A 23,464-nucleotide genomic window follows, 5' to 3' on the forward strand; every position below is an offset into this window, starting at 1 on the left:
TATTTATTGAAGCTCTGCAATTTAAGCTTGTTGTTTTGTCATTTGCATGACGCATCTGTTTACACTTGTTGCACAACCGTTTGTTTCTAACGCGACCTGAACTGCTTCACAAATCAGACTTGCAAACATGTACATCGACTGTGTTAATATTCAACTTGAAAGAGTGAATGTGTGTGATGCACGGATGGAGGATTCGCCCGCCCTGTTCCTCGACACAAACAATAGTTCTTCAACAACATCAAATGAATTAATGAAATCCGCACGAGCATTGCGCGCGCCACATGCTATCTAATTGCGCCCACACCCAGCCAGCAGACACATGGGAGGGAATCATTTAGACCTGTTACATGCAACGAGCTTATATGTGTTTGTAAAGACGATCTTTAAATCCAGAAATCTGGGTAAATTGTGATGCATGTGCGGCGCGCGCCGTCTCGGGGGTGTGGTGATGCTCGTGCTGTGAACTCACGCGAGCGCGGGCGCTGAATACTAGAGCACTCCGAGCGACGCACGGACACTGAGCACCGGAGAACCGACGACATGGCTTCGTCTCAGGGGAAGAGCGAGCACCGTTATGCGGACTGGATGTCAAGTTTACCGGATACCTTGCACGGTATTCCTCTTACCAACCTCGCCATACCGGGTAAGCCTCGTTATGCCTTTTAATGCGCGTATAGTAACTATGAACAGTGAGAAATTGCAGCAGATTATATATATGAATGAAAATATGACGCTTAGGGTCAGGTTCTTGAATGACTTAACTGACCCTTTAAAAAAGTTTTTTTAGTAGGTTATTGTCGTTAACTCTTGCTCAAAACACACATCGCAGTGAGAGTGTTCTGCTCATTACATAAAATGGGTTCTGCTTATGACATAAGCTATTGTGTGACTAATAGGTTGTCGACATTAATATTGCTCCAATCTAGCGAGTTTATAATAATGATAAAACGTGTGGCATAAATTAAATAGGACACTTGTTGCTCGAGGCTCGAAATCCGTCTCTGTGACGGATTAAGAGACACATTACACGTGTGCCACAGCTTCCTTTGATACAATATTACGAAATAACACAGATTATATATAGACCCATACTGCAGTTAGAAGATCAACAAAATAAATCAATAAAAAATTGCAGGAAATACCTTTGTCACTATTTTTTCTTGTTTTCACTACTCAACATCTTAATGACAGGCAATAGTCTAAAAAAAAAAACTAACCTTATTCATTAGCATTAATTTCCATAATACCATGAAACACCATACATCTTTAAAAATAGGTTATTTTTGCCATTTGTGGTTCCGTGAAGAACCTTGGGACCTTTGGAAAATTATAAAATAATGTTTTTGGTCTTCTTCTTTTTCTTTTTTTTTTTTTTTTTTACTGTTCAGTGTTCACTGAAAGGTTTTTTGGGGAACCAAAAATGTTCTTCTATGGCTTCGCTGCGAAAACCCCCACCTTTATTTTTAAGAAAATAAAACACCTTATTCAATGGCAGTATACTCTCCATCATACCCCATAAAACCTTTCTCACAGGCGCTGTACTCTCTATAATACACTTTGTGCATAATTTGCAATTGTGAGTAACTTCTAGATGGCATGTATGTTATGACTATTTAGGAACTGTGATTGTAGACACTCTCTTGAAGTGTAGAGTAATAAAAAGATGTTGGAAGGCATGTTGGAATCAAAGGATCCAAGATGTGTTTGCATACAGGCATTCCCCATGTTCATGGTACAACCAATTCATCACTTGTTGAGTGTATGTCAATATTTTCTGTTGAGACTAATCGTGATTGAATTATCAATATTTGCAGGCATCTGTTTGAACCTTAATGCAGATTTTCACACCATACAAAGGCATTTTAAAACACGGAACAAGTTTGAATATTTTGCTGTTGTAAGGGACTGGTGTTACGGCCTATATAGTGGTATATGGGTTGTTGAACAGCACTAAAGGCTGGAGCAATCAGCCCAGAAAGCTCTGATTAAAACCCTAATTAACGTCTATGTCACTGATTTCCACCATGTGCTACAGGGATCATGCTTTCTTGATCATACTGTACAGTAAGTGTTCTGACTTCTACTGTATGAAAGCAAACTAAACTGCATCATTTGTCTGGACCGCTGCAGTGGAGAAAATCACCTCATGCCACTGATACTGGTCTGGTCTGGATTCATCATTCCAACACTAGCACTGAAGCAGTATTTCCTACTTAAGGACAACTTGTCCCATCACTCTTTTGTAAAACTTTTGTGAAACAGTGTTGTCGGCAAGGCTGTGGGTGGGTGATGGAAAGTTGTAGTGTAGCAGCCGTTTATCAAAAGGCTCTAAACGAATTATGTCTTGAGTAAGAATTCTGAACACGTACCACTCCCACACAGATATCTTGCAAATCTGTGAGCTTTTAAGTTGATCTCACAATGCACATTTAAGATTAACTCGTGAAGACATGAAAAAGATATCCATTGAAACCCTGCCCAGGGGCTCGTATTCAATCAATCAATCAATCAATCAATCAATCAATCAATCAATTAATCTATCAATCAATCTATCAAATCTAATCTGTCTGTCTGTCTATCATTTAACACCACAATAAAAGCTTTTGTCCTTCCATTCATTCATCAATTGTTCTCTGACATAATGTTAGTCAAGCTTGATTTTGCTTAACTCGCATTCAAAACAAAATATAGATCATGTTTTTCAGTTTTATAATTAGAGAAAGCAATGGTCATTTTAGCTCCTCAGGATCAATTCCTAAAACATATAATCATTGATCCTTCGCCTTTGTCTCATGAATATTTCAGTAGTGTTTTATTTCAGCCTGAGGCACTTTTGCTTTCATGCTGTCATATTGTCAGGCTACTGGAGGTTTGCATGATTCAGAAAAAAAATAGTATTTTAGTTTTTTTGAAACTTGCATAATGCCTGTATAATATATTACAGGCAACATGAAACTAAAATCGACCTATTTACTTTGTTAATGCATGTTCCTGGTCTTCTGTGTTATTCTCGTGTTATTTTAGTGCATGTTATTCCGAATATTTTTCCCCTCTGATATCACTATGCCATTGTGAGTGACTGTTTGAAAATATTAACCAATTGAGTGCAACAGTGCCCACCTATATTAGCGGTCTTGTTTAAAAGGATAAAAAGCATAAAAGTATTTGAAAATCAGACCAAAAAAAAACCCCAAAGGTACAAGACTGTGTACTTAACGAACTAGCCAAGAAGCATTATGAATGACATAAATTAAAACCGATAAAGAAATAAAACTATATATAACCATACCTACTGATTTAATATGCATATATATATATAAGCATACAAATTACTAGGATATAGACCTTTAATTAGTACTTATAACGCACATATTAATGCCTTAATCTGCTATTCTGCATTAACATATTCTACATCTCTTAATCACCCAATACCCTTACTTAACAACTACCTTACTATTAATAAACAGTAATTAGTAGTTTATTAAGGCAAAAGTTGTAGTTAATAAATAGTTTATAGTGAGAATTGGACCCTAAACTAAATTTAAGAGTGTAGTAATTTGACTCTGCTACATCATTCCCAATGCTTTACTGGGAGGAGAAATTTTGGTGTAATTTCCTTGCTGCAAATCTGTTATTGGTGGAGAGTTCTTTGCAGAATAATGTGTAATGTTAGCCTGGATGCCAGCCCGAACCCTGCCCACAACATTTTTTGGTCGGGAAGTTCGGTCTGGACTCGATCCATTGAGGAGTAATTATGATCGGTTCAGAATTAGTCGGGCCAATCAAATTGCCAGGGCGGGCTTTATACGATGATGGACAGATGATCTGCAGTTACGTAATCATTGCGTTATCAAAGAGCGCTTGGGTTGAACTGGTTTCCCTCAAAGATGACTGCAGCTGGAGAATTGAGATGTATAGATTTCCCTATCGCGTCTGTTGTAAAAGAAATCGACAGCGCATTCATTTTAAAAGACGAACCGAGAACTGCAATCAAGGCATTTGTCGATCGGAAAGATGTGTTTGCCGTCCTTACTACACAGTATCTACGGGATTCAGCAAAAGTTTATTTTATCAGCTGGCTCCAATGGTCGCTAAGAAGATGGGATGCAATGAAAACCCTGTGGTCGTTGTGGTTTCTCGTTTGGTCGCACTCATGGAGGACCAAGTAAAACACTCATTATTTTACCACTTCCAGCGTGCGTGTAGTTGAGTTATCTTGACAACTTTGCGTAGCTCATAAAAAAACACGTACTGCGTTTCTCTGATTGGTTGTAGGTCTATCCAATTGAGTGCAGAGTTTTTTTTTTCCTGGTTCGGTTAAGACACGCCTCATAATCAAAGCCCTATGGAGCAGTATCAGACTCACATTCTGACTAGAATATGAGTATGACGAAGTTAGTGTAATGTAGTTTTTCACCTAGAATTTCACTGTTTAATTATGTAAAAAAAAATATATATATATATATATATATATATATATATATTACTTTTTTTAGTTGAAATAATGCAGACTGTTTTTAACAGTTAACTTAGAAGTTATCGTTGAAATCAATTTCCTTCTACCAAACTTGTTTGGTCTGGCTCCATTCTGGTAACTACCACTTTCCACAATCCAATCAATTCTCAATGGATAGAAAAATGGATTACAAATAGCCATTCATGTTGACTTGAATCTTTATCAGTAAATCTTGAACTCTCAGCCAAAATGTATTTCTAATATCAATTCCTTTCACAATCGTTTTTGAAAGATTCTGCTTCAAACGTCATCAAAGTCAGCATGTGGACATATTGTAAGGACATCCATGAGCCTGATATTTTTAAGCACTGCCACTCAAAAACTGTCTCTGTCACCTCCTGCGGCGTGAAGGTCAGTGCTTGTGCTAAGACAATCCAGTGTGTCTTTTATTTCCTCTATCGGAACTCTTTTTATAGTCGGTCCAAATTAAGAGGTTCAAGAAATAATTGTAGCCTCTCAAAGCTCTCCTCAGATTAAACATTTGACTGATCCTCCTGTTGCAGCTCAACATTGTTTACTTGTAGCATCGGTTTTGGCAGTATTTTGGAGGTCAGCTACTCGTCCTCCACATACTGTACACACTTGCAAAAACATGAATCATTCTTCTATTGGCAAACAAGTCTCTTACTGAACAGAATAGATATTCTGCCCGCATATTGTAAATGCCAGTGGGGATTTTTGTCACCAGGGAATGCATTTATCCTTTTGTTGTAGACATTGAACAGAGTTTAGGTACAAAATGAACCTGCGTACCTGTTAGAAAAATTCTTTTGAGTGGCCCTTAAACTACTGTGCTCTTCTGGATGGCTGGCTTGATGAAATCATCACACTGTTACAGTTGCCATTGTCACCTTCACTAGCGGCAGGAACCGGGGCAGAGGAATTGTGTCAGTGCTGAGAGAGGCTAAAGTGACAAAGCCACAGAATAAGCAGGACACCGCTGCTTTATCAGCCACCTGTATGCTTAGTGAGCAGTACGCAGATTTTTGCAATTCAGAGATAGGCATGGAACCTGGGTGTTATTGATTGTTATGGAGAGCCATAATTGATATTCATGCTATGGCTCTCATATTTTCATGTATCTCTGCAACTTAATCATGTAATCAGCTTTTGAGTGGCAGCCAATGGCAGACACTGTAGAAACAGAAAAATCGGTGTTTGGCATTTGTTGATCTTCAGTAATATAGTAATACAAACAGTAACATTGCGAAATATTATTACAATATAAAATAACTTTTCTATTTTCATATATTTTACAATGCAGTTCATCCCTTTGATGGTAAAGCGAAATTTTCAGCATCACTCCATTATTCATGATCCCTCACAAACTATTTTAATATGCGGATTTGGTGTTTAAGAAACATTTCTTCTTATCAATGTTGAAAACTGCTTAGTATTTTTGTGCAAACCTTTTTCAGGATTCTTTCATGAATTGAAATTTCAAAAGAACAACATTTTTGTGAAATAATTTTGTAACATTTACTGTCACTTTTGATCAATGTAATGCATTATATATATACAGGTCCTTCTAAAAAAATTAGCATATTGTGATAAAGTTCATTATTTTCCATAATGTAATGATAAAAATGTAACTTTCATATATTTTAGATTCATTGCACACCAACTGAAATATTTCAGGTCTTTTATTGTTTTAATATTGATGATTTTGGCATACAGCTCATGAAAACCCAAAATTCCTGTCTCAAAAAATTAGCATATTTCATCCGACCAATAAAATAAGTGTTTTTAATACAAAAAAAAAGAGTCAACCTTCAAATAATTATGTTCAGTTATGCACTCAATAGTCAATACTTGGTCGGGAATCCTTTTGCAGAAATGACTGCTTCAATGCGGCGTGGCATGGAGGCAATCAGCCTGTGGCACTGCTGAGGTGTTATGGAGGCCCAGGATGCTTCGATAGCGGCCTTAAGCTCATCCAGAGTGTTGGGTCTTGCGTCTCTCAACTTTCTCTTCACAATATCCCACAGATTCTCTATGGGGTTCAGGTCAGGAGAGTTGGCAGGCCAATTGAGCACAGTAATACCATGGTCAGTAAACCATTTACCAGTGGTTTTGGCACTGTGAGCAGGTGCCAGGTCGTGCTGAAAAATGAAATCTTCATCTCCATAAAGCTTTTCAGTAGATGGAAGCATGAAGTGCTCCAAAATCTCCTGATAGCTAGCTGCATTGACCCTGCCCTTGATAAAACACAGTGGACCAACACCAGCAGCTGACATGGCACCCCAGACCATCACTGACTGTGGGTACTTGACACTGGACTTCAGGCATTTTGGCACTTCCTTCTCCCCAGTCTTCCTCCAGACTCTGGCACCTTGATTTCCGAATGACATGCAAAACTGAGCAACAGTCCAGTGCTGCTTCTCTGTAGCCCAGGTCAGGCGCTTCTGCCGCTGTTTCTGGTTCAAAAGTGGCTTGACCTGGGGAATGCGGCACCTGTAGCCCATTTCCTGCACACGCCTGTGCACGGTGGCTCTGGATGTTTCTACTCCAGACTCAGTCCACTGCTTCCGCAGGTCCCCCAAGGTCTGGAATCGGTCCTTCTCCACAATCTTCCTCAGGGTCCGGTCACCTCTTCTCGTTGTGCAGCGTTTTTTGCCACACTTTTTCCTTCCCACAGACTTCCCACTGAGGTGCCTTGATACAACACTCTGGGAACAGCCTATTTGTTCAGAAATTTCTTTCTGTCTTACCCTCTTGCTTGAGGGTGTCAATGATGGCATTCTGGACAGCAGTCAGGTCGGCAGTCTTACCCATGATTGCGGTTTTGAGTAATGAAACAGGCTGGGGTGTTTTTAAAAGCCTCAGGAATCTTTTGCAGGTGTTTAGAGTTAATTAGTTGATTCAGATGATTAGGTTAATAACTCGTTTAGAGACACTTTTCATGATATGCTAATTTTTTGAGACAGGAATTTTGGGTTTTCATGAGCTGTATGCCAAAATCATCAGTATTAAAACAATAAAAGACCTGAAATATTTCAGTTGGTGTGCAATGAATCTAAAATATATGAAAGTTTAATTTTTATCATTACATTATGGAAAATAATGAACTTTATCACAATATGCAAATTTTTTGAGAAGGACCTGTATATATATATATATATATATATATACCACTCACTTTAAAGCTGCAGTCCGCAGTTTTTCCTCTTTGTCGCCATCTCTGTTCGAAATCTTTACGTGAGTTGTACTTCGACACCCTCGACACTGCACAGCGCGGATGAACACAATGTTTGAGGAGAGTGTGCAGCTGTCAATCACCGCGCCGATGTGGATACTGGCATTCAGAATCACAGATTATTCTTTTTGAAAGTATGACCAACAAAAGAATTTTCACCGGAAAATGTCATCTGAACAAGTAAGAATTAACATCCACTTTTGTTCTGGTTCTGACATTGCAGTAAATCGCGCTGATTAAATCTAACAATCGCTTATCATATCACGCAAAACCATGCAAATTATACTTTGTTCTCAAATTGTTAATGTTAACAACGTCAGCATTGCGTGACTACATGTAATGTCCTTCCGATATTTATCCTTGTTTTCGCATGGGTCCGGTTGCAGTCACTTTTTTTCTGTAGCCACTCCGAAGTCCGAACGAAGTGTTTTGCATTTTACAGCGGGTGAATCTCTAGTTGTCACTGGTGATTGTCGTTTGAACCTTTCTGGATCTGCCATCAAATTGATAAGTTTAATTATATCAAGTGCTGTGAGAAAAGGCTATAAATCTCCACCTCCAACATCCTCACATCCATATAGCTTATACGGCTTATACTAGCCGAGACTCCTTCTTTATGTGTACAGATGTGACGTAATGACGCAAAGACATGCTAGAATCTCCCACGGAAATCCACAAGTACCACTGGAATTAAAAACATTATTACAAGCTTACCGCTTTGAATCGAGCTAAGGCAAGCAGATAGTTTTGAACACTGGCTGGTTATGTATTTTCTCAAATATGTATTTTGGATAATTTTTAACCCCAAAAATGCTACGGACTGCAGCTTTAATATATATGTACATATACCACTCACTTTAATATTTACAAATTAGAATATATATATAGCTAAAAATAAAACTTTCTGTGGTTGTTGTATGAACAGTAAAAATGTTTGAAGGGAGTGGGAGCCCCGTTAGTTATCTTGCCCTATTTTTCATACATGTGTGTAATCCCTCCTATTCACTAATGAAGAATGGAAGAAGGGATTACATCACTAACCACAGCTTTTTGTTGATGAGATTCACAGAGGCTTTGTAATCTTACTGCAGTCGTATGTTAGAAGTGTTCCTGACAGGTCTAGCATTTGACCTTGAGGCAGCAGGAATGTGCCATTAGAAACTAGTCTGCTATGCCAATCTTTTTCCTCTCCATGAACAGCATCCATAGGCAGTTAATGGCTAAACTCTTTAAGTAGATTCACTTTGACTAATTGTACATGCTTAGTTGGAGACCAAAAAAACATCAAACTCAAGGCACATCTTTGTTGCAGATAATCGTTCTCTGAAAATGATTTTAATTACCCATTTTTCTTTTGTCCTATCTCTCATTTTTCTTCATAGCAGAACATTGCATTGCTTTGATGTCAAAAATGCATACCCAAAATGTTTCCTGTGATGAGGTGTAGGGATTATTTATTTATTTCCTGACAGACGCACATACAAAATGATTTCAATTATTTAAAGTTGCACTAGTGGCATGAAAAGTTGTAATGGCTTCAAACCTCGAAGGCACCGTTTACTTGTGCCTGATTCATCTTCAAATCTGTCTATCCATCCAATTGTTCATCCATTAATCCTGCACTTTAGACCCAAAAGAGAGGATTTTTAGCCTGCCATGTCTCAATAAACAAGATAAATGGAAAAGATTAAGTGACCAGACATGAAAGCACAGTCACCATTGGAAACAAAGAGGCACTTTTCCCTGTAATGATGACTTTATTTCCCGCTGAACTGTGAGGCGGTCCACTGTGGTTGACAGTGACATGTCAATCTTTTGTGATAAGTAGTTACATCAGCAGCCTAAAGGTTCACAGTAAACCCTTGAATAGAATCAATGGTAAGATTTGCTGCTGCTGGTGTTTTTTTGTTTTTTTTAAAGAATGATAGCATTTCACTGGGCTGCAATATGTGATGTAGGGCAGTCAATCCAGGGAGATTTTGTAAGATCAAATTGGAAAATAACTCATGTCTTCTTTCACCATATCCACATAAAGACAATATAACAAGGCTTAGGATGAAAACTTTCTTCATCTTGGTGCCCTTCAGTGATATTGATAACAGATGTCCTGTGTCATATTGTGTATTTTATTGAGTAATCATTAACCAGGAATGAACTGTTTCATGTAGAATGTTTTATATTTTATAATTATATTTTATATTATTTTTAGATACTTTTTATAATTGTATTTGTGTGATTATATAATTTGCTTTTTATTTATCATTTAAAATTCACTATATTCAAACAGTAACAACTGTAGACTGGTTTGTGTCCTCTCTACACAACAAGATTTATTGTTTCAATTATCATCTCTGGATTGCATGTTTCAAAAACAGAAAAGAGTCTTTAATCTGCTCTAATGTTCCTCCTCTCTGAAGTTCAGAGGTGAAACATGAGACCAATCAGTCACTTTCATTTTGTTAAATGGTCCATTTTCCCAGAAATCATTTCTATCCTAATATCAGCTTAGTGCATCTCAAAGCAGGGATCTCGTAGCAAGGAGACACTCCTTTGCATTTAGCTGAAGAGCTATTAAAAAGCTAAATAAATGCACTGGGTCCTTATGGAGCTGAAGTTGTTAAGACCTGTATAAATTCACCTTGTTTTCTTCTGTTAAAGAACCATACAGAGTTTTAGATGTGGTTTTCTTTAAGGTTTGCACAATTTACATCTTAAGGAGAAAAGACAAGTTGCTATTCATTCAATTTAAAGATGACCCTCCTGTTTGAAAAATATAATAAAAGAGGATGTTTTATAACATAGTTGTGTTTGGAGAGAATTAATAAAAACCATGTTAAAATAGTAATGTATATTGTGCTGCATATTTTATACATCTTACCATCCTTCACAGTTTCTGATCCAATGAGACATACATGGAAATTGTGTTAGAGGAGACTTCCCTCAGTTTCCACGAGCCAGATGGCATTACCTGTGTCAAGGAGGGAAATGAGACATTCACTGTTACTCATTAATCTGAATCAAAGTCTGTATAATTCCAGGCCAATCTGTTTAATGAACATTCATTAGATAAATGACACATTATTGTCATAATAGAGACGGATTGTCATTGAACTGAAATGGTAGCAAATCTCATTCTTCTTTCTTTCTTTCTTTCTTTCTTTCTTTCTTTCTTTCTTTCTTTCTTTCTTTCTTTCTTTCTTTCTTTCTTTCTTTCTTTCTTTCTTTCTTTCTTTCTTTCTTTCTTTCTTTCTTTCTTTCTTGTTAAAGCAGCATCTAATGCCTCCATCATTTCCACTGGTTTTGTTGTAGTGGTGATTGCAGAGATGTATTTTCCGAGCAGACAGCTGCTTGCCTAATGGCCCTTTTCCATGGTGAATTTTGATGGCTACAGTGCTGCCTTCAAATGCAGAGACGCATTGTTTATTCATTAAAAATAATATTCAGAGAGTCTCTCTCACATGCACCGGCTATAGACTGCTTAATGCTTTCATTTAATTACATTAGCAATGCATCTATTTTAATAGTTGTTTTGATTTTTGAGATCAAACATAGCACCTGGCTTTGCTCTATTTAAATTGAAAGCGTGCTCGTGGACTCCATGTTATTATCCTGTAGGCCCTGGCAACGCTTTTCCCTCGTGCTGCACTGCTGCAGTCAGGATGCAAGTGTTGGCTATTACATTATTACATTATTCTATTTAACCATTACAGCAGCCATTATATGTATTCTTAGGTTCCTGCTGTACAAAAGTACAAATTAGTCTTTTTCAGAACAAGTCACCTTAAAATCATTGTTCTCGTCATTTTTAGATGGCCCTGTACCAAATGGCACAGTTGATGTGTATTCGTAGTCTTGTGCATATCTGTGAAGTCCACCAGACCATACAAGAGGGCTATTCCATAATATTAAGATGCCAAATTTAATATTTTTAATATTTTTCGGGGGCATGCAAACCGGAATATTTTGTTAATGAAAAGCTGCTATCTACAGTTGTATGCTATTGTATATATAAAAAATTTTAACTAAATAAATTAAGCACCAGCTTTGATTCTTAATTTCAGGATATTCAATATATAGTTCAACTTAAACTATTTAAGCTACTTAACAGAATATCAAAACATCGAAAGTTTGGGGTGAACAAGATTTCATTGATCAAAAATATAGTTGAAACAGTGATATTATTAAATATTTTTAAAATGTAAAATAACTGTTTTCTATTTTAAAATAACAAAAAAAATGCAATTTATTCCTGTGATGGCAAAGCCGTGCGATATTCCCCCAGTATCAGCACTAGAACCGTTTCACAGTTTGTATCACTCCGCTTGCAGCTACTATCGTGGTCAAGCAAATCCACCATATTTTTTACAAATACTACTGTTGTTGTGTCACGGAATGTAGTTTTAAGAGTTTTTTAGGCAAGAATGTAGTTATTTAGACCTCAAATATGTGACTCGTATATAAAAATAGCGCCTCTTTTACTATTTGTTTAGACGCTTTCACAGATGTTAGCTCCAGTCTGTCAGTGGCCGTTCAGTGCTCATGTACCCGCCGAGAACAGCTTTATCTCGGCTAGTCAATCGGAATTTTGCCGCTGGCTTTTAGATAGTAGTTAAACATGAGATATAATTAATTTGGGGTATATCAAACAGGCAATCTTTGATCTTATTAACCTATTACTTGTTCCAGAGCAAATCGATTTGGGTTAAGGCCAGGGGAAAATTAAGTTTCATAACTTTATATTTACGCTATATTTAACTTAAATCCTGAATTAGATCGCTGTGTTTGTACGTTTGACTGAATTGTTTGCTTGTGTTTATTTCATATTATCTTTTATAATGGCTATTGTTGTTAATTTAAATATTACTGTTCAATAAATATTATTTTACATAAATATTATGCCTTATACTACGGGGCTGTTGGATGCTTGAATCTGATTGGTTGACGGACGTTCTAATTTGTGCAATTATTTTCAGGGAAACACACAGCTAAAGTAGTTCCAGGCAGGTCTTGGTCTTACAGTCCCATATCACTTCGCCAAATAATTTCAGTTATTTCAAAGGTCTTTGCAGCCTACAACAACAAAAGAACAACAGCAAATAAATATAGTAAATAATCCGTTGTTGTTTCTTATTTATTTAGTCACTTGTCGTGTCAAACTGTTGTATTAATGCAATATCACACTTGTAGTTATGCGATATGGCTATATATCAGCACGCTGTGAATACCTACGGCCGAATCATATTCGGTATTGTATTCGAACGTATTCAAATCATCAACAAGATATATGAGCCAGAAAATTGTATCACTCAGTTGTCATCGTCATATGTATGTTCTCTCTTAATGAATATCACTAACTCAGAAATCTTCTCATCCAGGTTCCCACGACTCTTTTAGTTTTTACATCGACGAAGCCTCACCAGTTGGACCGGAGCAGCCGGATACAGTGCAGAACTTTGTCTCTGTGTTTGGCACTGTGGCCAAGAAGCTGATGAGGAAGTGGTTGGCGACACAGACCATGAACTTCACCAGCCAGCTGGAGGCAGGCATCCGCTTCTTTGACCTCCGCATATCCACCAAACCCAGAGACCCCGACAACGAGCTCTTCTTTGCACACGGCCTGTTCAGCGCCACTGTACGTGAAGGCCTGGAGCAGATCAGCACCTTCCTGGCCTCCCATGCTCGCGAGGTCGTGTTCCTGGACTTCAACCACTTCTACGGCGTACAGAACCTCCATCACGAGAAACTGGTCCAGATGTTGCGCACCATCTTTGGAGACCGACTCTGTCCGGTAGTGTTTGCTCAAGAGGTAAGCCTGAAGTACCTCTGGGAGAAAGAGTTTCAAGTGTTGGTCTTCTATCACAATCCAATGGCTCTGGAGGTTCCTTTCCTGTGGCCGGGTCAGATGATGCCCTCTCCTTGGGCCAATACCACAGATCCTGAGAAGCTCATTCAGTTCCTTCAAGCCTCAGTAAAGGATCGGAGACGCAAGGGCACCTTTTTTGTGTCGCAGGTGGTTCTCACTCCCAAAGCAAGCACCGTCATGAAGGGTGTCACCAGCGGTCTGAGGGAGACCATCACAGAGAGGTAGGATACTATAGTATACACCATTACAACATCCATTCTGTGAAATGTGTGGCATCAAAGAATGTGTTGACTCATTAGATCTTGCTCTCCGTTATCTTCAAATCAACACTAGGCACATTTTTTACAGTCCCAATTTAATCTCATTACAGTTATTAGCCGGTGCTCCGAGTCTCTTGGGCTTCAGTGATCAGGATTTGTCAGGCTTGGTTAGAAACATGAAACTCTTGGCAGAAAGCAGAATTCGAAATGGGTCTGGATGACAGAATGACATATTCAGTGCATTAATTCTAGAGTGAACCAATATTCTGCTCATTCTAATGACTGGGAGGGGGCCTTTCCACTTCCCGCATTGAATACATTGGCATCTGCGTCTGTCATCTTCTGTTATTCTTTTTCGCCTGACAGCAGGAATGATATATAGTGTGCCATTAGCCATGTAGCTAAGCACAACCATAATATCTAGGCATTGGACTTGTAAAGGAATTTAATAATTTGATTCCTCTTAATGATTCTAAGAGGAGTTTCTTAGTGAACAAACTCCATCGCACACCTGCAGGTGATAGGTGCGTCGGATAATAGGACCAAACAAGTTAGTCGTTTTCACAGATAAGGAACTCCCGCACACTATCGTTACTTGCAATTTAAAATTAATGTTAATTCACACACAACGTTTCGGTCACACGACCTTCATCAGGAGTATTTTAAAAGGAGGAGTTTCTTAAAAGAATGTTAATTTAGTATATTTGAGATATAATTGTTTAGAAAAAAATATTTTTCCAGATGATGAAATAATTTAGATTAAAAAAAATGTTTGAAACAATAAGGTGTTTTTACCCAGACCTTTAAATGACTCTTCGTAGTCTTTAGATTTACAGATCCAATCCAAAAATATGCCATATAACAATACTAAATAAACAAAAAAATGTGGTAACAATGTGGTAAAAAAAAGGGCCGAGGCCTGGTTGAGTTGCGTTAATAATGTGTTAAAACCTGTAGTTATGGTAACGGGTTTGACTTTTCAAAACAAGCTCGAAGCGGTTGACCAATCACAACACAATGGTCCAGCCGACCAATCAGAGCACGTTGTGCATTTTAGAAAGAGGAGCTTCATAGAGACTGGAACTAAACAGAGCGTTACTGACAGACATGGAAGAGAGGTGCTACAATAATGTAATTTCTTTTTTTGATTTTCGAACATTCAAGCATGAAAACTTATTCTAGTAGACCCCAAAAACAAAACAAAAAAACTTGAAAAGGGGTATATTAGGTCCCCTTTAAATACAACTTGAAATCTGTATGTGCTTGATTCACTAAAAAGAACTGGTTCATTTGTTTGGGAATCATTTTAACTGCACTAGTCACGCTGTATGGTTTTGATTCACTGAAAAGAACTGGCTAAGAAAGTTCATTCAGTAATCAGACTATACTTATCTTGATATGTTTCACACTATATGCTACGGTTCAAAAGTTTGGGATTGGACTCACTGACTCCAACGGTTTGAACGGTTTTTCAATTAATAGCGGTGTTGGGTCATCACTGAATAGTAGTGCAGAAAACTCAGTAGAAGAATTCGAGCGATTCCATTAATGGAACCAAGCATCATTCAGTTATGGTATTTAAAAAAGTGTAACCTTTTCTGAACCGTAATAATACCTGTGATACCACCTTCATGCTCCACATACGTAGCGTAACCCCCTGGGTATTTAGTGAGGAGCTGCACATTATTTCTGCTTAGTGTAACTGGAACATTAACTAAAGGGCAGAGATGACACCAACCTTAGTCACCCTGGTTACTGGAAGACTCATTCAGAAGTGTCATCTCAGCATGTAACACGTTAAGCCTCAAATCTCTATTTTCTCAGGAAAATGTGCACATTGGTCATAAATGTTCATTTTATGACCAAAGCCAATGTGATATTTTGGTAGATTGTGTCATTATTTTTTTTGCATCAACTCTGCTGATGGCAAATGAATTATAGATGAGGGGAGAGGTGGGGCACAGAGAGTAAAATGATACGGTCTCTGCCAGCACACTGCAATCTGACAAGCATGGCATCTTATTAGCTGATAGTCTTCTAGCCCCTGCATCACCTCGGAGTGAACAGCAGAGCATGAGATCTCCTGAGTCATAGCCCTCGTAGATCTACATGTACTGTAGCTAACAATACATATTAGTTTTGTTACAAAACCTAGTGATCTGCCTCTCTAGATAGCATCATAATCACACAATTTGTGCTTCCTCATTATTATGGAAGCCCATTTCCGTCACAGAAGAAAACAAAAATCGGTAACGCTTTAGATTACAGCCCGGAAAGTACTGCGTAATTAAAGCGATTTTACAGCGTAACCTTCTGTAATTATAGGGTACCTATAACGTACTTACAATATAAGTATAAGGGAACAATATTTTAAGTTTGGGGAATAAAGGGGTAACAACCAAGAGAATTAAAAATTATTTAAACTGTAAGTATTATAGAACTAAAGGGTACTTATTCTACTATTATGATATAACAATCTTACATTTGGGAGCAATTTAGCAAGTATTTTTTTAATTATCCTGGTTGTTACCCCTTTATTCCCCAATCTTTACATATTGTTCCCTTATACTTACATACAAGTACATAGTGTACTTTATAGGTACACTATAATTAGAGAAAGTTACACTGTAAATTTCTCTTAATTACACAGTACTTTCCGGGCTGTAATCTAAAGCGTTACCCAAAAATCTGGCTTTGGTAAATTATAATTATGACATAATGAAATTTTGAAATTTTTATTTAAAAATAGCATAATTACAACAAAAAGAGTCCTAATTATGAGATAAAATGTCAAAATGATATACTCAAATGACTGTCATAATTTCAACTTTAACTCATAATTATGACTTATGCCCCTATGACTGAGAATCTCATACGTTAGAATGTTTGTCATAATTGTGACATTTATTTTCAATTTGGAAATTTTACTTTTTATGTCATAATTATGACTTGTATGTCATAATTATGATTTAGCAAACATGATTTTTCCCTTATGTGGTGGAAATGTGCTCCCAAAGAAGATATCTTGTTTTGACCAAATTTGAAGGCAAATTTGATCCTTTCAATGAGAATGCAAAAAAAGTATCCTTCAGGGAGAATGCTGTCCCAGAATGCACTGTGAGATGGCTGACGATGTGAGAGAAATGTTGATTATTACATTCATTCAGTACTGAAAAGTATCTGTGAGAATAGTTTAATAATGAAAAAAATATTAGCGAGTTAAAATAATAGTAATTTAATAGTAATATAATAGTAGTCGCAGTAATTTAAACTAGTTAAAGTAACTAATTAAAGTAGTAATTTAAAACTAATTAAAGACTATTTTATCCAAATTTACATTTAATCATTTAGCAGACGACTTACAATTGGACAACAATATGCAAGTGCTTTGACCATTCCCAGTTTAGTCTAACGCAGTACACGCAAATGTATATAGGCCGAAAGTATATGCTTATTAAAGTTTTGCATCACGATTCAAGACGAACAACAAAGCCTATGTGTAATATATTGACTCTTTTGACAAAGCGTCTATATCCAACGCACATGGCACCCTTTAGCGTCAATATAACACGCTTCGGTTTTGGGTAGGTTTAGGTCTGGGGTAGTGTTAGGGTTAGACCACTAGGAGGCGCCATATATCTGCGTCTCATATGACGCTAAAGGGTGCCATGTGCGTTGGATATAGACGCTTTGTCAAAAGAGTCAATATATTACGCTTTGGGATGAGAATGCGTTGGTACTTTGCATGAGAAGCACTACTTTTATGGCACACAGAGTTGCTGACTACATTCTAAATGTAGTATTACTTAAAAGGCAGCAGGCTATGTAAGCAGCAGGCAGCAAGGCAGTTCACTATGTTTTGAAGCTGAGCTATCACCAAACAAATCACCTTATATTGAAACAGACTGTATATATGTGTTCTCTCAGGGCTCTTCCTAGCATGATGCAGTGGGTCCGCTCTCAGCGACCCGGGGAAAGTGGAGTAAACATCATCACAGCCGATTTTGTGGAGCTGGGGGAATTTATCAGCGCTGTTATCACCCTCAACTACTACCTGGATGATGAGGACGAGAACGACACCTGAACCTCCAGATTTCCCACATAACCTGTGGTATCAATTACTTGCTCCCTCTCCTCTTTGCCATATTTTTATGTTTTATTTATTTATTTATTTTGGGGGATGGATCATAGAAGCTCTGTTGGTCTGACATTTGTAGGACCAATGAAAGCATGAGAATGAGCATAGAGACCAGACACAGTCAGGTCGAATAAATTCAGGGTTGTCTGAGGATGAATGGGGGTAGAAGGTGATTTCATTTCTTTCTGGGTGAAAAAGGTGACTGGCCTTTTCCAATGTTTCTCTGCTTCCTATCTGTTGGACTACTAGTTACTGATTCAAATGATTGAAACCTTGATAAGTTTCCCAAATTCTGCTTCTGATGAAAGTAACAGTAACATTAACTCATTTCATGGGAATAAATATTGTTTGTACAGTGAATGTGATGCTGAATCTATAGTAGGTTTATTTCTAGTGGTCATAGTAACTTGTAAGATTGTCGAGTTGTAAATACTTGTAAACCTATTGAATTGTAACTTTGCTCACTATTAATCATGCCCGAACATACATCAAGAGTAGAGGCTACGTTCGGGGCCTCGATCTGGTCTTAATGTTGAAGAAGTGAACTATTAGATGTTTGTACTCACAACCAAAAATTGCAAATGTATGTAACAGCATTTTTGCCTTTCTGCCATTATAAACACTAATAAGTGAGGCTTTGTATCTACATTTTTGTAGTTGTCTTTCACGTTATCAAACATATGGAAGCTTGTTTCCTCCACTGAATAAAAATTGAAAAAGGTAATTGCGGCTTTTTATCTCACAATTCTGATATTTTTCTCGCAATTTTGACTTTTTTCTCAGAATTGCGTGATAGAAATTTGCTATTGTGAGTTATAAAGTTTATGTCTCGCAATTCTGACTTTATTACACACAATTGCAAGTTTATATCTCAAAATTATGAGAAAAGAAGTCAGAATTGCGAGATATAAACTCACAATTGCAGGAAAAAAGTCAAAATTTGTGAGAAAAAACTCAGAATTGCGAGTTTATATCCTGCAATTCTGACTTTATAACTTGAAATTGCGAGTCAGAATTGTGAGATAAAAAGTCACAATTATATTTTAAATCTTTTGTTATTCCATGGCAGAAACAAGCTTCCATACTAACGGACTCTTTTATATATCCGTGAATGTAAATATTCATTGCATTTGCACTGCTCTGACTGTGGACTGTTAAAGAGTGGCCATTGATGTTTGCTAGTGCAGGACAAAAATCCCCAATACATTCCAAAAATGACTTAATAATGCACAATTTGCATTCAGTTGTAAACATGCATACATAGGGAAAAACACAGGGGAGTCACTTAATGGGTGTGAACAGACTTATTATGACACCATTTTCTAATTAGCCAGACTAATTGAATAAATGGCCTTGCTAATGTTTTAATCACACAGATGCCAAGTCATTGAATTGGTTCAATATATGACATTATGGAACAATGTCCCTTTGTCTTTCCTGTTCAGATTAGGCCTAATAGGCTGCAACATTAAGGTCATGTGACAGTGGAAAACCAGCTCAGAAAGTTTGCAGCGTTATTTGTTCTTTAAAGTGTTTAAATCGTGTTCATTAAAGGCAGGGTAGGTGATTTGTTCCAGAATTTTTTTTTGTTATGCTGGTTGAAAGTCTCTTCACATCCTGATAGCAATCACTAAGTTAAAGGATAATTCCGGTATTTAACACTTTGAGTCTATTTTCTAGTTTGTTTTGGATGAACTAGAGTGGTGAGAAATGTTGACGATGGGCCCTGTCTCGACTTTTTGACTATTTTAGAATCGCCTCTGAGCGCTTCAGAGTGGATGTCTATGGGCATGCTCAAACATGTCCTTAAAACAACCCTTAACGTTCGTTTTCAAAACTGTGCAACTCACCGAGTGGTTAGTGGTGTTCGTTGATGATTAAAAACAAAAATAGCGGCGCAATGTATGCTTTCAATCCGTGTTATTTGCTATAGTGGAACTATTTTTTCAGATACCTCACAACCGCGTATAAACTTCCGCTCGATATTTGAGTCTGAAGCGTTAGCACACTCCCGACCACTTGATGGCGACAACCACTTTGCCGCAGTTGCTCAGCTCACGCTAGCCTTCTGAGAGACGGAGAACCGAGCGAAAAGACTACAACCAAATGTAAACAGACCCCTTTCCGTTTCCGGTAGCGCAGTAATATCAACGAGCACTGAGTCCTCCAGCAGACATCAATGCGATTTTAAAAAATGGCAAATAAAACACGACAGAAACTGTATTTCGCTACGCTACTTGTTTTGGAACATCAACGAACACCACTAACCACTCGGTGAGTTGCACAGTTTTGAAAACGAACGTTAAGGGTTGTTTTAAGGACATGTTTGAGCATGCCCATAGACAGCCACTCTGAAGCACTCAGAGGCGATTCTAAAATAGTCAAAAAGTCGAGACAGGACCCATCGTCAAAATGTCTAAGTCCACCACTCTAGTTCATCCAAAACAAACTAGAAAATAGACTCAAAGTGTTAAATACCGGAATTATCCTTTAAGTGGTCTAAATATATTTATATGTATATGTATCGTCTGTGGAAGGTGTAGCACCATAAAATGTTCGTCCAATCATTGCATTCAGTCCGATGTCCTACCTGCCTGTCAACGTATGTATTTCCATACCTCCGTGCACCCTGCTCGCGCAGACATCACATCATCAGTGCGTTTCATGCTATGCAGAGTTAGACAGACATCAGCCACCGCGTACCACAACCAAAATAGCAGCCATTTTACAGTTCCTTATGAACCAAAACAACAAGCTTATGCTACGTTCACGCCATAACTACCGTAATTTGTAAGAGATGGAAACCCGGCCGTGACGTTATATTCGGAGCGGTTTGTGACTCGAATTTATGCGTTTCAATGGCAACACTATCAACGTCAAAATGAATCTTCAGCAGTCAGGTAGTACAGGTCAGTGTTCTTTAAGTTGTTTATGTTTAATATTATTATAATGTTATGTGCTTAAATTCAGACATGAGGTAGTTTAACGCTGTCTCTCAAGACGCTTTTGTTTGCTCCCTGCTGTATGCATTCATGTGTTTTGAAGGAGGCGTGGCCTTGAAGACGCTCTGAAGGGAGGGTGGGATCTTATGCTTTCAAAGCTAGCTCGCTATTGCTAGCCTCTCTGAAAATTGCCTACCCTACCTTTAATGTGACAATCCCATGGCCAACCTGGAGCATGGACTTGTGTAAATGCACTAATTATGCCTTTGTACAGTATGAAATCGCATGCAGTCGTCAAGGTCGATAAATTGTACGTAAACTTTCTATGGGTATGTGTCCTACTCTAACATTTCTGACTGGTGTACAATAAATGTAAATACTGCATATAAACCACATGGTGTGTTTCTTTGACATAACACTCATTTTTTGTCTCAAACTACTGTATTAAAAAATACATGAAAAATGACATTCATACATACAGTGACTATTCCATGACATAGGGGGGGCTTTTTTAAGACAAGGCAAGATTATTTCAGGGGCCAGTTGCATAAACTTAGCCGCTAAGTTAAGACTGAGTTAAAGGATTTGCTGTTAATTTACTCACCCTCAGGCCATCCATTTTTTTTTTTTTTTTAATCGTACATTTTTGAATTTCGACCCAAATTCAGTTGGATTTGCCACTAATTTGCCAACACTTAAAATAGTAACGTTTTCTCATGAGATCGGGTTGTTGCCATAAAAAATAAATTTACAATCATAGCTGATAATGTTAGTTTAAATACAGTTAAATTGCACATGCTGAAATTCTTGCTTTACATCTTCTATGATATCTCCCATCCAATGAGCCAATGATTGTTGAAAAAAATAACATTTTCAGAGATGTACAGTTTGCCAATTCTATCTCTCTATGATGCCGAGAGCAGAGTCCGTGGCCTCATTACATGCTTTCTCAATTACAGCTATTCATCGCTGGCAGAGGTCCGCTCAGCTTGTTTTGACAATGGCACTACGCAGCTGTGAAAAACCTCTCTTTCACTTATCCGGAGTGCTGCGTGCTTTCTTTTCTGATTGTGAGCTTACTACTCGAAGCTGTTAGTCTGCTGATTGTATTTTGTAAACTGCAACGCAGAAGTGTTGGTGTAACTGTGATTCTCTAATAATTTATAGCACTGCTGCTGTTCAGCGGTGTCATGGTATGCAACTGACCTTTTGAAAATCACTTGGAGACGTTTGGAGATGTTATACAGTATATACAAGCATGCGTAAAGGTGTTGTAAGTGATTTTAGCCAGTTTGCTGTACCTTCAACCACACATCCTCCTTTAAAATCCCTCCTCTAAAGAAATTTCAGCAAACTTGAACATTCAAAATGATTCACAGACAGAAAACCTTTATTATTGGCTAGTTTTCTGATTGGCAAAAAAAAGTGAGGGATGCTCCCTTTTTTTAAAATTAAATTAATTTTATTAAAATTTTAATAGGCTGATTTTTTTTATGATTGTCATTTTCCATTCCAAAATATAGAATTTGATTAAAAAAAACATAAATAAAAAAATAGCCTCAACCAAGCAATATGATTTAGGAATCTCACTGAACCACTTATGTGGGTTGTTATTATTATTATTATTACATTATATTACAATTATCTATATTTTAGAATCTATAATTGCTATTGATTAATACTGATAATAATATTTATAATGATAATTTGCCATCGATGTTCTTAAAATGTAAATGGCCACCTCAGTGTTAGTTATTAAAATGCAAAATAAAGAATATCAGTGCAGCTGTGATTTGGAGGAAGCTGGAGTTTTGAATCAGCAATAGTTCTAGATGTATTAAATTGCTAGAGGTCATATAACAGTAAAGAGATACATGTTTCTCTTGGGCATAAATACAAATATGTTGTGGGAGGCAATCATGATATCATTAGTAAGTTTCCATTTGTGATTAAGAGTGGACATGACTGGCTTTTTCTCCTGCCAACTGAATCTGTTCATGTTTGACAGTTGCCAGCAATTTATCAAAAAAGGTTGGGCATAAACCTCACATTCACAGTGTAATTACGAGCAGCATGGCACCATTCTGAAAGCGGCACTGGTGCAGGATAAGAGTTTCTCTAATGCCAGCGTGCTTTCAGACAGGCAGCTGAACAATATTAGCCTGTTAGCACATCCTAGTTTGACAGCATCTATTTACAAGTTGTATCGAGTCGAACAAGTCAAAGGCAACTGTATAAAGCCTGTATATATGATGGAGTGTCAAACATTTTAGTGATGTTACCAATTTAAATAAATACTAGACATTGCTGCATGCATCACAATTTAAAGCAGCTTACTTGAATTTGTTTGCCTGTTATATAATCTAATTGTTTCTCCAAACCGGCAGACATTACAAATCTTGACTGTGAGATTTAGTCTGAGGTGGATCACATAGTTAATTCTTCAGTTGTGTCTCATCAGAACCACAAACCGAATAATCCTTTCCAGTCCAATTACAAAGCACTCAAGAAAGGTAGATAAAGATATAAAATGATTTGACTTTTTTATG

At 37.4% G+C, this 23,464-nt stretch overlaps 1 protein-coding gene across 1 annotated transcript; it reads left to right on the top strand.

The window, feature by feature from the left end:
• Positions 1-293: 293 nt before the first annotated feature.
• On the top strand, positions 294-18,769 carry plcxd3 (phosphatidylinositol-specific phospholipase C, X domain containing 3). The gene is made up of 3 exons (XM_056237541.1): positions 294-643; positions 13,088-13,796; positions 17,763-18,769. Exons 1-3 carry the CDS (start codon positions 541-543, stop codon positions 17,917-17,919), a joined length of 969 nt encoding a protein of 322 aa, XP_056093516.1. The 5' UTR covers positions 294-540; the 3' UTR covers positions 17,920-18,769.
• Positions 18,770-23,464: the final 4,695 nt, after the last annotated feature.

This window comes from Rhinichthys klamathensis, unplaced genomic scaffold, assembly GCF_029890125.1.
Source record: "Rhinichthys klamathensis goyatoka isolate OS25496 unplaced genomic scaffold, OSU_Roscu_1.1 h1tg000487l_1, whole genome shotgun sequence".
NCBI classification, from domain to species: Eukaryota; Metazoa; Chordata; class Actinopteri; order Cypriniformes; family Leuciscidae; genus Rhinichthys; species Rhinichthys klamathensis.